This window comes from Elephas maximus, chromosome 21, assembly GCF_024166365.1.
Source record: "Elephas maximus indicus isolate mEleMax1 chromosome 21, mEleMax1 primary haplotype, whole genome shotgun sequence".
Classification (NCBI taxonomy): Eukaryota; Metazoa; Chordata; class Mammalia; order Proboscidea; family Elephantidae; genus Elephas; species Elephas maximus.
This window is the reverse complement of record NC_064839.1, coordinates 34,529,373-34,543,844: the sequence shown is the minus strand read 5'-3', so window position 1 is coordinate 34,543,844 and position 14,472 is coordinate 34,529,373. Positions and strand designations below refer to the sequence as shown.

Below are 14,472 nucleotides of genomic sequence, written 5' to 3'. Positions count from 1 at the left end.
TAGTTAAACACATTTGTTCAATTTACTATATTTAACTGGAAGTTGCCGTTTTCTGCAAATATTTAAATATTTATGTAGTCAAGAAATCTATCGATATCATTGCTGACTTCTTTTACATATTGTTGTATAAACAAGTTAATAAATTTTAAAACTTCAATTAAATGGAAAATATTCCATCAAGAGTACTAAATGTCAAAATGATGACAATAAGAATAGAGCCTAATTCAATCAATAACTAAAAAAGAAATAGAAAAAGTGTGTGCCTGTATGTGTGTACGTGCCCAAGTGAAGTTTAGGCATTTTCTCGTTTGTTTAGAGGCAGATGGGCTAAGTGACTAACACTGAATGAGACTTATTCACATTAGTGCACAGAGGTGGTAAAGCGGGGATACAGAGAGTGGGAATATACTCTGCTTTAACTAAACTTGTTCATTTAATCCTAAAATTCTATAGAATACATGTCTTTTTTTTTTTTTTCAGTTTAAAGATGAAGAACGTGAAGCTAAGATTAAGGAACTTCTCCAAATCATGTCTAATAAACGATTAGTCATTTCTTTCTGTTTTACCTGTTGTTCCTTCATGTTTAACGCTAAACTGAACAAATTATTCCATGGAGCCAATTGTTCATCTAATGAAGCACAACTTTACCACTAGCCACTAAGTACTGTGAGAGGGAGGGAGTGTCCTTCTTATCTGGCACTGGATCTCCAGAGCCTAATATAATGCCTAGCACCAAAAAAAAAAAAAAAAAAAAGACATTCAATCATTGTTGAATGAATGGATTTTGGAATAAGAGAGTAAATTTGTTGAAGCAAATAGCTCATGAGGTTAGTCGATATAATTACTTAAATAAGAATTATAGCCATATAAGATAAGAACAGGCAAATGTATAGAGACCAAAGTTTATTAGTGGTCAACAGGGGCAGGAAGGGGGAAAGAGGTTATTGCTTATGGAGTACTGAGTTTTCGTTTACAGTGACAGAAAAACCTCACTGATTAAGGGTAGGGTTGCACAGCTGATTAAGTATTATCAATAACTTGTATACCTGTAAGAAGTTGAACTGGCAAAAGCTGTATGACATATTTACAAAAACGACAAAAAAAAAATGTAGCAGTTGAGGCTGCTTATGTACAACCAAACACCTCATGGGATTTTGTTCCTTGGTTTGGAGGTTTAGGGTCATGGTTTCAGGGGACATCCTAGTTAGTTGGCCTAATAATGTGTTTAGTGCTTCTGTTCCACCTTCAGTGCATAGTACCTGGGGTCTAAAAAGCTTGCAAACAGCCATCCAAGGCACAATAATTGATCTCTATTTGCCTGGAGCAACAGAGGAAGGAGAGTCAGAGACAGAAGAAGGATATGGAATGTGTGGCTAATTGCCTCCACGAACAACAGCTTCCTTTGCCACTGAGCCCACAAAAACAGGATGGTGTTTGGCTACTATTATTGAACATTTTGATCAAATATTCTATAGCAGAATCCTGATCAAAAGGGCTAAAATGCAGAACAGAATTTCAAATTATCATTGAATCTAGGCTTTCTGGAGCCATGAAGGCTGGATGAACCCCCAAAACTACTGCCCTGAGATAATCTTTAAAACTTAAACCAAAAATATCCCGTTAAGTCTTCTTAAAACCAAACAATTGTCTACCTTGATACAGAATGCCAGCCTTGAGCATTTATGCCTTTTTAAGATCTACTTATATGGGATCAAACTGACAACAGCAACTCAAAAGATTAGATACAAATCTCAGGGGGCAGTGAATTTACGTTAATTGGAAGAGGAACATATTCAGAAAAGGAGGGTGAGAAAGGCTGCACAACTTGAGGAATGTAATCAGTGCCACTAAATTGTACATGTAGAAACTGCTGAACTGGTATATGTTTTGCTGTGTATATTCTTAACAACAACAAAATGGAATAAATTATATAAAAAAAACTATAGCCACTAAAACAATTCATTAAGCTGGAGTAGTTAAATCTAAAATAGAAAACACAAACAAAAAATTTTATTGCTAAGTTATCCAAATATCACATAACACACTGGTAAGTACTATATACCAAAGTGTCCTAGCCATATTAGATGACTCACATTAATACCAGCTTGGCAAACACATATGCCACCTGTCCTTTATACTTCGATAGTAAAATGAACTGGTGACGGGGGAAATTAATCATGCATATAAGATTTCAAAAGGATATACTTCATAACACATTATTTCAGGCAATTTCTGCTCCAAGCATACGCACAGCATAAGATATATAGGGCTACCCTTTTACAGCGCAGGGATTTTAAGGGAACATCAAATAAACTCATTAGACTATCACCCCATCCCATTTCCAGAGGTGCATTATGTTGTACGTAATAAACGACCTATTGCTACTGTTAATACTACTCTCTAAAAACTTTCAATTATTATCAATATACTACCACCACACTTCTCTTCAGTCCACCTTCTTTTTTGTAGAAGAAAGTAAGCCAGGCTGTTTGTTATGCTATGTATCGTTTCCATAGCAAAGGCCTGTGTCTGCTTAATTTAACTAAAGCTGGAGGGTAAAGCCTGAAGGTCACTACAGGACAGAATAGAGCAGCTTCAATAAGGGCAGTTGTATTATCGAAAGTTCTGCCAAATTACTTGGAAGAAAGGGATCTGAATATATTAGAAACATGACAACACATTGCCGATACTAATGATACAAAATTAAATGTTCCTAATATTTACTTCTTAAAACTGAAAATGTTAACATCATATTTAAAAATCTTTTCATGGAAATGGATTTTGGTGTATAAAAAAATAGAAAGCTACAAACCTCTTTTCAAATTTTAGTAATTTTTTGGGTAAGACCCACAATACTTATGCCTAAAAAAACTTCACACTGTATAATGCATAAGATTTAAAAAAAACTTTCCATTTTCAAATAATTAGACTCACAGGAAGTTGCAAAAGTACATGTGCCCTTCACCTAGCTTCCCCTAACTGTAATAGAGTATACAACTACAGTATTTAACTGTAGCACAATATCAAACCAGGAAATTGACACTAGTTTAACACTGTTAACTAGACTACAGACAATATTCAGTTTTCACATTTTTTTCTGACATACATTCATTTGTGTGTATGTATGTAGTTTTATGCAATTTTATGCCATGTATAGATTCAAATAACAGCCCCCACAGTTAAGATACAGAACTGTTTCATCACAATAAAGGAACTCCCTTGTGCTGTCCTTTTATAGCCGCACTCCCCAACCCACTCCTGTTCCCTGGCAACCACTAATCTCTTCATCTCAACAGTTTTGCATTTTGAGAACGTTATATAAATGGAATCACGTAGTACATAAACTTTTGAGATTGACTTTTTTCACTCAGCATAATTCCCTAGAGATCCAGCCAAGTTGTTGATTGTATCAATAAATTTACTCCTTTTAATTGCAGAGTAGCGATGCAACGTATGAATATACCACACTCTGTTTAAACAGGTCCCTGCCTGGCAGCAGAACACACTGAAAGTAGGTAAGCAACTTCCCAAGAGACCTGAGAGGTGGAAAATGTAGGTGGGGAATGTATATCCCATTACTCATGAAAGAGTTAACCATTCACCCACTGAAGGACATCTGGGTTGTTTCCAGTTTTTGGCTATTAAAAATAAAGCTGTTATGAACATTCACGTACAGGTTATTGTATGAAAAAAAGCCTTCATTTTTCTGGGAAAAATGCCCAATAATGCAACTAACTGTAGGGTCATGTGGTTAAGTGCAAGTTTAATTTTTTTTTATTAAAGAAACTGACAAACTATTTTCCAGAGTGGCTGTATCATTTTACATTCCCACTAGCAGTTTATGAGGGATCCAGTTTCTTCACGTTCTCATCAACATTTGGTATTATCACTGTTTTTTTTATTTTAGCTGTTCTAATAGGTGTATAGTGATAACTTGAGCCCTGATGGCAAAGTGTTTAAAGCACTCAGCTGCTACCTTTGCTATCTGAAAGGTCGGTGGTTCGAACCTACCAGCTGCTCCGTGGGAGAAAGATGTGGCATTCTGCCTCTGTGAAGATTAAACCCAAAACCCACTGCTGTCGAGTCGATTCCGACTCATAGCAACCCTATAGACAGAGTAGAACTGCCCCGTAGAGTTTCCAAGGAGCGCCTGGAGGATTCGAACTGCCGACCTCTTGGTTAGCAGCCGTAGGACTTAACCATTATGCCACCAGGATTACAGCCTTGGAAACCCTATGGGGCAGTTCTACTCTGTTCTATAGGGTCGCTATGAGTCAAAATCAACTCAACAGCAATAGGTTTAGTGATAATTCATTGTGGTTTTAATCCACATTTATCTAATGGTTAATGAAAGCAGTCTTGTTGACACAGTGGTTAAAGTGCTTAGCTGCTAACCAGAAGATTGGTGGTTCAAACCCACTTGCCACTCCAAGGGAAAAAGATGTAGCAGTCCGCTTCTGCAAAGACTACAGCATTGGAAATCCTATGGAGTAGTTTTGCTCTGCTAGGAAACCCCGGTGGTACAGTGGTTAAGAGCTATGGCTGCTAACCAAAAGGTCGGCAATTAAAATCCACCAGGCACTCCTTAGAAACCCTATGGGGCAGTTCTACTCTGTCCTATACAGTTGCTATGAGTTGGAATCAACTCAACGGCAATGAGTTCGATTTTTTTATAGGGTTGCTATGAGTTAGGATAGACTCGATGGCAATGGGGTTATGGGTAATGTAGATATCTTATTCCACTACATATTATTCACCAAGGTTCACAGAGCATTGATCACACTGCTCAAAGAAGTCTAACAGTAATAACATTAGCTAACATTTACTATGCACAAGGCACCATGTCATGTCCTTTACGCGCAATGTTTCATTTATTTCTCACAATAGCCCTTCCAAAAAACCCACTGCCGTTCGGTCAACAGCCCTTAAGTAGATGGCATTATCTTCCTTTTACAAAAAGGTACCCAAGGTAAAGTTCCATCCATAATTAACCTCTATTGTATCACATTCTAATTTCCAATACAGCACTTAATAAACCAAACCAAAAACCAAACCCAGTGCCGTCGAGTCGATTCCAACTCATAGCAACCCTATACGGCAGAGTAGAACTGCCCCATAGAGTTTACAAGGAGCACCTGGCGGATTCGAGCTGCCAACCCTTTGGTTAGCAGCTGTAGCACTTAACCACCACGCCACCAGGGTTTCCACAGCACTTAATACATTCTACGTTATTATTTGTTTACTTGCTCACTGTCTCTTCTCACTATAATTTAACAGGGACCTTGTCTGTCTTATATATTTTTGGATCCCTAGCACCTACAATATTGTCTGTAACATAGTGAGCAATCAGAAACTATTTATTGAATGAATCAATGCACAGGTGAATAAATTAAGAAATGAATAATTCAATAAAAGGTTTAGAAAGGTTAAGTTACTTGGCTAAAGATATGGTAAACCCCAGGATTCAAACTCAAGCAATCTGGCTCCAGAGCCCCTATTAGTCACTTTAACCATTATTAATTCCTAAATCTAATCAGAGACCACCGCTGCGCAGGGGATGTGGCAGAGAAGGCAAGGTAACCACCAAAGATTTATATAAAGAGTTGTATCCTATCTTATAGAATAGCATATAGGTTATTGCTAAGGAAAGGCTGCCCAGCCACAGACTGCTTTTCCTAGTCCCCTTGAGTATAAGTAGGGCTATGCAACTGTTCATGTGACTGTTTCTGGCAAAAGGACTGTGAGTGGTTATAATCAGCAGTAATTTACAGGCTGATATAGTTAAGTATCCTATGTGCCTTCCCTATACTTTCTTCCTATTTCCCAGAGACCATGGAGGCTACCTGTTGAAGGTAACATCATAAGATAGACAGAACTTGTATTTTTTTTTTTAATTTTTATTGTGCTTTAGGTGAAAGTTTATGGAGCAAATTAGTTTCCCATTTGATAAGTTTGTACATAAAGTGTTCCATGACATTGGCTGCATTCCCCACAAAGTGTTAGCACTCTCCCCATTTCTGCCCTGGGTTCCCCATTTCCTTTTGTCCTGATTTTCTACCCCTTCCTGTCTCATTAACATAACTGCCACTTATCCCATCTCATAACATCACAGAGGTAAGATTTACAACACATAGGAAAATCACAGCAGATGACAAAATGGTAGACAATCATACAATCCTGGGAATCATGGCCCAGCCAAGTTGACAGATACTTTTAGGGGACACGATTCAATTCATGACAAAGGTTTACAGAGCAAATTAGTCTTTCATTAAACAATCAATACACAAATTGTTTTGTGACATTGGCTGTCAACCCCACATGTCAACACTCTCCCCTTTTCGAATTTGGGTTCTTTCCCCATTGCGAGCTTTCCTATCCCTCCTGCCTTCTCATCCTTGCCCCTGGGCTGGTGTGCCCATTTAGTTTCATTTTGTTTTATGAGCCTGTCTAATCTTGGGCTGGAGGGTGAACCTCAGGATTGACTTCAGTACCGAGTTAAAAGCATGTCTCGGGGCCATACTCTCAGGGTTTCTCCAGTCTCTGTCAAGACCACCAAGTCTGATTTTTTTTTTTGTGAGCTAGGGTCTTGTTCTACATTTTTCTCCAGCTCTGTCCAGGACCCTCTATTGTGATCCCTGTCAGAGAAGTCAGTGGTACTAGCCGGGCACCATCTAGTTGTGCTGGACTCAGTCTGGTGGAGGCTGTGGTAGTTATGGCCCATTAGTCCTTTGGACTAATCTTTCTCTTGTATCTTTGTTTTTCTTCATTCTCCCTTGCTCCAGATAGGGTAAGACCAGTGGAGTATCTTAGACGGCCACTCAGAAGCTTTTAAAACCCTAGATGCTACTCACCAAAGCAAGATGTAGAACATCTTCTTTATAAACTATCCTATGCCAGTTGACCTAGATGTCCCCTGAAACCATGGTTCACAGACCCCCACGCCTGCTGCTCTGTCCCTCAGTGTTTGGCTGTGTTCAGGAAATTTCTTAGCTTTTGGTTTAGTCCAGTTATGCTGATTTCCCCTGTATTGTGTGTTAGACCTTGTATTCCTGAGTGACAAACCGAAGGAAAGTGAAAAATAAACTTTGTCTTAAACCACTGAGATTAGGGGATTATTTATTATACTAGTTAGCCTACCATGATTACTCTACCTGAGGAAACCCTGAATTACAATAATGGTAAACAAAGCCTAAGATTTTTATCAGGGGCTATAGAGAGTAGAAAGAGTACTTGACTTCAAAGTCAAAGTAAAGACCAGGGTTTCTAGAAATGCCTATTCTGACAATTAAATACGATAATGTGGAAATACTTTATAAAATGAAAAACATTACGAAACTATAAGATATCTGCAATGTTTACGAGGCAAGATGGTACAGTGCAGAGAAGCAGCAGAGTCAGAAGACTTAGGTTTGTAAAATCTTTCTGCCAATTACATCATGTGTGATCTTAGGTCATCTGTAAAATGTACCTGTTTTGCCATTTTCAAAGACCTTGTGTGAAGATTATTTATAAACTCTGAGAAAACATTTTATAAATTATAAAGCATTACAAGTAAATTATAAATTGTGAAGATTAATTGTAAACTCTGAGAAAACATTTTATAAATTATAAAGCATTACAAGTAAATTTTTATAATTATCAGCAACACAAACCTACTGAATTGAGCACTAAATTTAGCAATTTAGGTATCATGTTGCCTACCAGCACTTTTTAGAACTCTTAGAGTGAAGAACAGTATCTAAGATTCAGCAGTTTTTAATTTTACTTCAGTTTCTTTTTTTTACGTTCCATTCAAGTAAAATAAAGTCAATATTTAACTCTTATGCTTCAAAACTTAAATATAAATATATTTCATATGCATCAAATATTATGTAATTTTTATAATTTCCTGTTTTTCTAATAAATTCAAATAAAAACACTAATTACAAAATGTTCAGTGTAATTCCATCCTTAAAAAATGCATTCGTTTTCCTAGCCACCCATCCATTCTTCTACTAAATACACGCATAGAGAGTTACCTAGAATAATGTTAGTAAAATATTAACACTGTTTATTTTGAAGAGGTTAGATTTTGGGTAATTTATTGTTTTATCCTTTCTACTTTTCTGTATTACTTGAATCTTAAACGAGCATGTATTATATTTGTAAACACAATATGGCCATTATTTTTATTTTAAATAAAGACAACTCTTTGATGACTGCAACCTTCTTTCCTCAGCTGAAGAGCCAGTCTAGGAAAAAAAAAATCTTATAGCCTAGCAGAGAGAGCTCAATGCAGAAGTCCTGTTGTATCAACAGGCATACAAAGCTTCAACACAGGCATTCTAGTTTTGAGTTTTCTCTCTTTGGGCTCGGTAGTTCCTACTGAATACTCTTTTATCATTAATAGGTATATGACATCTGTAAAACAGGGCCCCAAAGCCTCATACCTTCACAACAGGGTGTCCCCCAGTAGATGCTTTTACTGCCCCTCGGCTACCTTCAGTTTCATAATGGGCTCGATGATGAGTTTTAGGTTGCACTTCTATTTTCAGTTCACATTGTCCAAAATGTGTTGGTAAAGGCCAGTCTAGTGGAGGCAATGAAGATGTGCTATAAACAAAACACACAAAGGTGAATTTCACCATGCTATTATTGTCAAGTAATGAATCGACTCTTCGCTAATAATACCTGTACCAATATTTCTTCCTGTGATTTTTGAAGCAAAGTATAGGGTCACTATGAGTTGGAATCAACTCAACAGCAATGCGTTCGGGTTTAATCCAAAATAAAACTTTATTTAACTAGTTGTAACATTGGATAAGGAGCCCTGGTGCATTCAGCTGCTAACTGAAAGGTCTGAGGTTAGAACTCAGTAGTTGCTCTACAAGAGAAAAGACCTATTGATGTGCTCCAGTAAAGATTACAGCCTAGGAAACCCTATGGGGCAGTTACACTCTGTCATATAGGGTCACTATGAGTCGGAATCGACTTGACGGTACACAGCACCACCACCACCAGATAAAGCAGGTGCTAAAGAAGTAATTCTTTAGTCTGATGAATAAAATCCATCTAATCCATTTTTTTGTTCCTAGTATTTTTTTAAAACGATAAATTTTAACATTTTGTAAAACCATGACTGCTTCTGAACTATGTGCACATAACTGCAAAAACAACCAAAAGAATAATTTGATTTCTTTAAAGCAAAGATGCATGTCTCTGGGTATGTATATCAGTATCTCTTCAAGCATCTGATTCTGTGCCTCAGTGTATGTCTCCCTCTCTGATGTTTATTTGTGAAAGTGAATCTATTGTGCATATTATTTTTCCCACTTCCTCCCTACTGCTCTTTTCCCCATCTCTCTAAAGTATTGCTTATAGTCACCAATGTATTGCAGTTTGAGGTACAAATTTAACTTCAGTACATACATGGCTTAAAAAAATACAAAGCCTATCACTGCCCAAACCCATTGGAGTCAAGTTGATGCCAACTCACAGCAACCCTAAAGGACTGAGCAGAACTTCCCTATAGGGTTTCCAAGGCTGTAATCTTTATGGGAGCAGACTACTACATTTTTCTCCCACGGAGTCCCTGGTGGGTTCAAACCACTGACCTTTCAGTTAACAGCCAAGCACTTTAACCACTGCACCACCAGGGCTCGTTCCTATCACTGCAGCTTCACTAAATGTTAGTTTTTTATTTATTTGGATCAATAAGATAATTTAAAGATCTTAGAGGTCTAAAGATTGATTCAGTCATAGTAACGCTGAAAATACCTAATTAGAAGAGAGACAACTCTTGTCTATAGATCAAATATTAACGGGCCCAAAGCTAGAATGATCTGTATAAAAAAGCAACATCTTCTTAGCGATTGGTAAAATGGGACTTTTAAGGCCCCTTCTACCTCTGAAATGCTATCTTCCCTAATGTAAATTTTTAAAATTATTTCAATGCTTCCTTTCATGTCCTTAGCCTAGCTTTAAGTCTTCCTACTGTGAAGGTATTAATTTTCATTAGTTTGAAACAACAAACTTCATCAACTCTAAGCTAGCTCTGCAGGCTAAAGCAAACTCCTAGAGAATTTAACATAATTTTCAGAAGCAGAGAGATGGGCTCAAAGGTGTCTTCAATACCACAATTCCACAAACCAGTTTTCTAAGGATCAGGATCCAAAAACAGACACTCATTTCAACGAGAAAGTATAAAAAGCCTATAAACAGACCCAACTCCACGTGAGAATTTAATATTTCATAAAAGTTGCCTTTTCTAATCAAATTATAGACTAGCTTGATTCTACAAAAGGTACTGTGACAACTGATGAGCCATCTGGAAAAAAAGGTCATATGCTATTCTTCACTCTTTACACCAAAATAAATTTTAGCTGCACCCAAGACTAAAAAAAATACACTTACTAAAAGCCCAATAAAAGTTTGATTTTTAATTTATTTTACAGTGTGGGATAAAGCTTTCAAATACGACACAAAATCCAACAGCGATAATGAAGAGATAAATTTGAATATATAAAATTTGAAAATTCCTCTACAACAAAAAATTATAAACTTGTAAGATCAAAAAAAGGAAAAAAACACTTACCACAAATATGACAAGGCAAACTTCCTTTGTATGCCTAGCTCTTAAAAGTACAAAACGCCTATTCCCAAATTACTTTTATTAGTAATTTAATTCATACCATAATCAACCTTTTACAGCTTTTCTAGATAAAAAAAAATTCCATCCAGGGATTCTTAAAAATGTAATTTGTTATTAACTGTAATTCCTTACCTATATACTTTTAAAATTACAGCTTTAGATTACCTAAAGACACTTCTAAGATCCAAAGTAAAATAAACACGACAGTTACTTCTCTGGAAAAAACTGTCATCAAAAAAAAAAAAAAAAAAAGGTGGGGGGGTGAGGGAGGAAGAGGAGAAATGGTCAAGCCATTATATATTATGTAGAGACAATGCAGTTACATGTTACTAATAATCCATAACCATGAAAAATGACCAGCAGCCATTTCTATCAACTCACCGAAATATAGGGGTGTGGCCAGGCTTAGGTTTGCTCCAGGTAAAAGGTGAAGGAACTGAAAGAAATTGGTCACCAGATAAATCTTTCTTTAAAGGGTACTGAGATCCAAGGCCATCATCTATTGAAGTCTCCCGGGATGGTGATAAATTCCCTTGGTCATCTGAACAGAGCTCTAATTTTCCTGGTAGTATGGCAGCTTGATCTTCAGAAGTCTTCCTTGTTTTCAGAGGGATATCAGTCTCTAAACAGTACTGAAATGGAAAAAGTGTAGGGCCAAGGCCTGGTCCGCCATGGACAGAAGCATTGAGCCAGGTATCTTCTGTTACACTTCCCCTGGGGGAGTGACCAGGAGAAACAACTGGTGAGTGATGGGGTGAGAGGGAGCCAGCGTAACAAACCTCAGCACTGGAGTGCCGCCGTTTCCCACAGGGGGAAGTAGGCCTCGATGAGGGTCCTGAGGCTGGCCTGGGGCTCAGCCAATTCTCATCAGTGATACTAGATCTGGGAGAATGGCAAGGAGACTGCCTGGGTGACAAGGAGTGTCCAACTCCATACTGTTGATGCCAAGATTCTTCTCCAGGGCAGCCTCCTGGAGAGCCACCAGGAGAAGTCAGAGGGGATCCAAGAGTAAATCGGGCAGCAGCTTCGTTCAACTCCGAGTCCACATCATCATAAATGTGTGAAAGGGACTCACAAGAAGATGCATCTGAGAACCAGCTCCTAGAAGAGATGCTGCTGGCAGGACTAGGACTAAGAGAAGACTCCCGGTAGGATGGCTCAAGAGGAAGATAGAGATGATCTCTAGAAGGCCTTTCCAAATATTCCCTTTCTGAGTCATTTATGTGTAGGTCATCTTCAGGAGCATCTATTTCTTGATGACAGTTAGGAGAGATGGATGTAATTTGAATACTTGGACATTCAAAGGGCTTGGGACCACCTAATGGGCTATATTTAGATTCAGGAACCTCAGAAATTCCTTCATAGTTTTTGTGACCTTGGAGCTGAAACGATGGTGACAAAACAGAAGAGTGAGACGGTAATCCATGATGTGGTAAGCAATGTGGCAAGTTTAAAGCAGATGGAGGTGGATCTACATTAAAGATGTAAATGGATGCACGATCATCTGGCTCAAGATCTATAGGGAGAAAGAAAAAAAACAACCAAAAAACACAACAAAGTAAGAAATTAGAAAACTTAGATGTCTAAATTCCTAGATGAGAAAGCAGTATTATTAAAATAATCCTGAAAGAAAAATGTGGGATACACAAAATGCACATCATCAGCTCTACTGAAGAGTTGGTGTTTTTTAAAGTGTAGCTGTCTATTTCTGCCAATATATCTATAATTATTACATATTTATATATGTAATTACATACGTAGTTATTTTTCTCCTTTTCTTTGTACATTTTCTAAAATATTAATCAGAAAATATTATAATCTGAAAACAAATGTTTTCTAAAAGAATCATATCCATAATTCAGAAAATGTCCATAGAATTACAGAATGATATAATCATATGCCAGAAGCCCGGTGGCTCCGTGGTTAAAGCGCTTGACTGCTAACCGAAAGGTCAACAGTTTGAGCCCACCAGTTGCTCCACAGGACAAAGAGGTGGCAGTCTGCTTCTGCAAAGATTACAGCCTTGGAAACCTTGTGGGGCAGTTCTACTCTGTCCTATAGCGTCACTATGAGTTGGATTCCACTCGATGACAATGGGTTTTGGTTTATAGTTACTTAAATTCAGCCTCATCTGGGGGCCTGGCAGGTTAAAGCAGAATAAAAAATAAAATACAGTCTTTAAAAGGCTATTTAGTTATATATACACACTAAGTTTGTAAATGAAAAGAATTATAGGGTCAAACTCAGGAGACATACAATTTAGTCTACCTCTGCCATTAACTGTGAAATCTTGAGTCACGTCATTTAACCTTTCTAGGCTTCAGTTTTCTTAAATTTAGAACTTCCTTTTTCTTTAAGGGAAATTTTATGATTAACAGTGACAACTCTTCTCCTCAGTAGTCATGCTATCAAGAATTTATATCTTTGATCATATCAGACCGGGTTACAAAGGCCACAGGATCTCGTATGACCTTTTACCTCAACTAGAAATAACACCATCAGGGACTTTAACTTACGATTGATCATTAAAGCGATCTGTGTAAGGAAGAACTTTTAAAATTCATCTGATGCTGGAGTATTTAACACTAAAGCTCTGCCAGATTACCTACTGAGAGTGACTGCAGCAATAAGGGTATTTTGCAACTTCACTTTTGGGAACTGATTACTGTTTTCGCAGAGGCAGAAATAAAACGTACTAAGCCCTAGTGCAACGTTCTGGTTGAACATCTTCACTTTTTCCAAGGAGATCATTATTGGGAGGCCAAAGACAAAACTGTTCGTACATTCAACAGAGAGAAGCACAAACCTTTAGCCTCTTCTCAGGTCACACTGTTTCATTACATTAACCCAAAAGCCAGTACCCCTGAAAAATAATGCACACCTCTTTAGGCTCCTGGTGTTGCTGTCATTATCCAGAGTCCTTTAATTTAACAATCGCCTTAAGTCCTATACTCTGGAACTTTTAAGATGCTCTGTGGTTAGTAAATATACTCACTTCAGCGTTTCCATGCATCAAAACGGCAAAAACAAAACTTCCTAGGTTTAAACCCTGGCTCTGCCATTCCCTAACTGTGCAAACTTGGACAGGTTATTTAACCTGCTTTAACCTCAGTTTTCTGTTATATAAAAATGGCAAGAGTGTATCACCTAACACACAGGACCAGTTTAAGACAAGCAACCTAAAACAATGACTAAAATTTAGCAAGAATACATTTTAATTTCCTTCCCTTTTAAAAGTTAAGATGGGCATGTTATACTGTATTTAACACTTTTTTAACTCTGAAATATTTCCTAATAAACTGAAACACCTTTTAAAATACATCTCTCTCTCACTCCTTCACTTTAATTGATCAGGAAAAGTAGAAGTCAGAGTTCCAAAGAAGAAAACGCACATGAGCCTGGGACAAAGAGATGGAGGAAAAAGCTTTTAAAAACAAACAACAAAAAAGAGGAGGATGGGAGGAAACGGGAAAGTGACTGTCAATGGGCACTGCATTTCTTTTTGAGGTGAGGAAAATTTTCTAAAATTGATTGTGGCGATGTTTACACAATTTTGTAAATATCCAAAAAAACACTAAAAATACACCTTAAATGAGTGAACTGCATTGGATCTGAATTGTATCTCAATAGAGCTGTTATTAAAAAGATAAACAGAGGACATAATGGTAGAGAAAACTCATTTACAACAGCAACAAGGAAAATTAAATAAATACAATGAGAAGCATACAACACCATGAGTAAAATTTTAAAATACTCCTGAGAGACAAAAAAGTTGACTAGAATAAAATGATAAGATATCTGCTGTTCTTGGATAGGATGACTTAACATTATAAAGGTAACAG

General features: G+C 37.3%; 1 protein-coding gene across 2 annotated transcripts in view; it reads right to left on the bottom strand.

Moving 5' to 3' along the window:
- The window catches only part of NFATC3 (nuclear factor of activated T cells 3), a 99,647-nt gene that overhangs the window by 49,390 nt on the left and 35,785 nt on the right, over positions 1 to 14,472 (bottom strand). For both annotated transcript variants that reach the window (XM_049863732.1, XM_049863733.1), the window contains exons 2-3: positions 11,012 to 12,146; positions 8,430 to 8,592 (exon numbers count right to left, since the gene is read on the bottom strand). In XM_049863732.1, the coding sequence (XP_049719689.1) occupies positions 8,430 to 8,592; positions 11,012 to 12,146 (1,298 nt within the window). The remainder of the gene's footprint in view (positions 1 to 8,429; positions 8,593 to 11,011; positions 12,147 to 14,472) is intronic.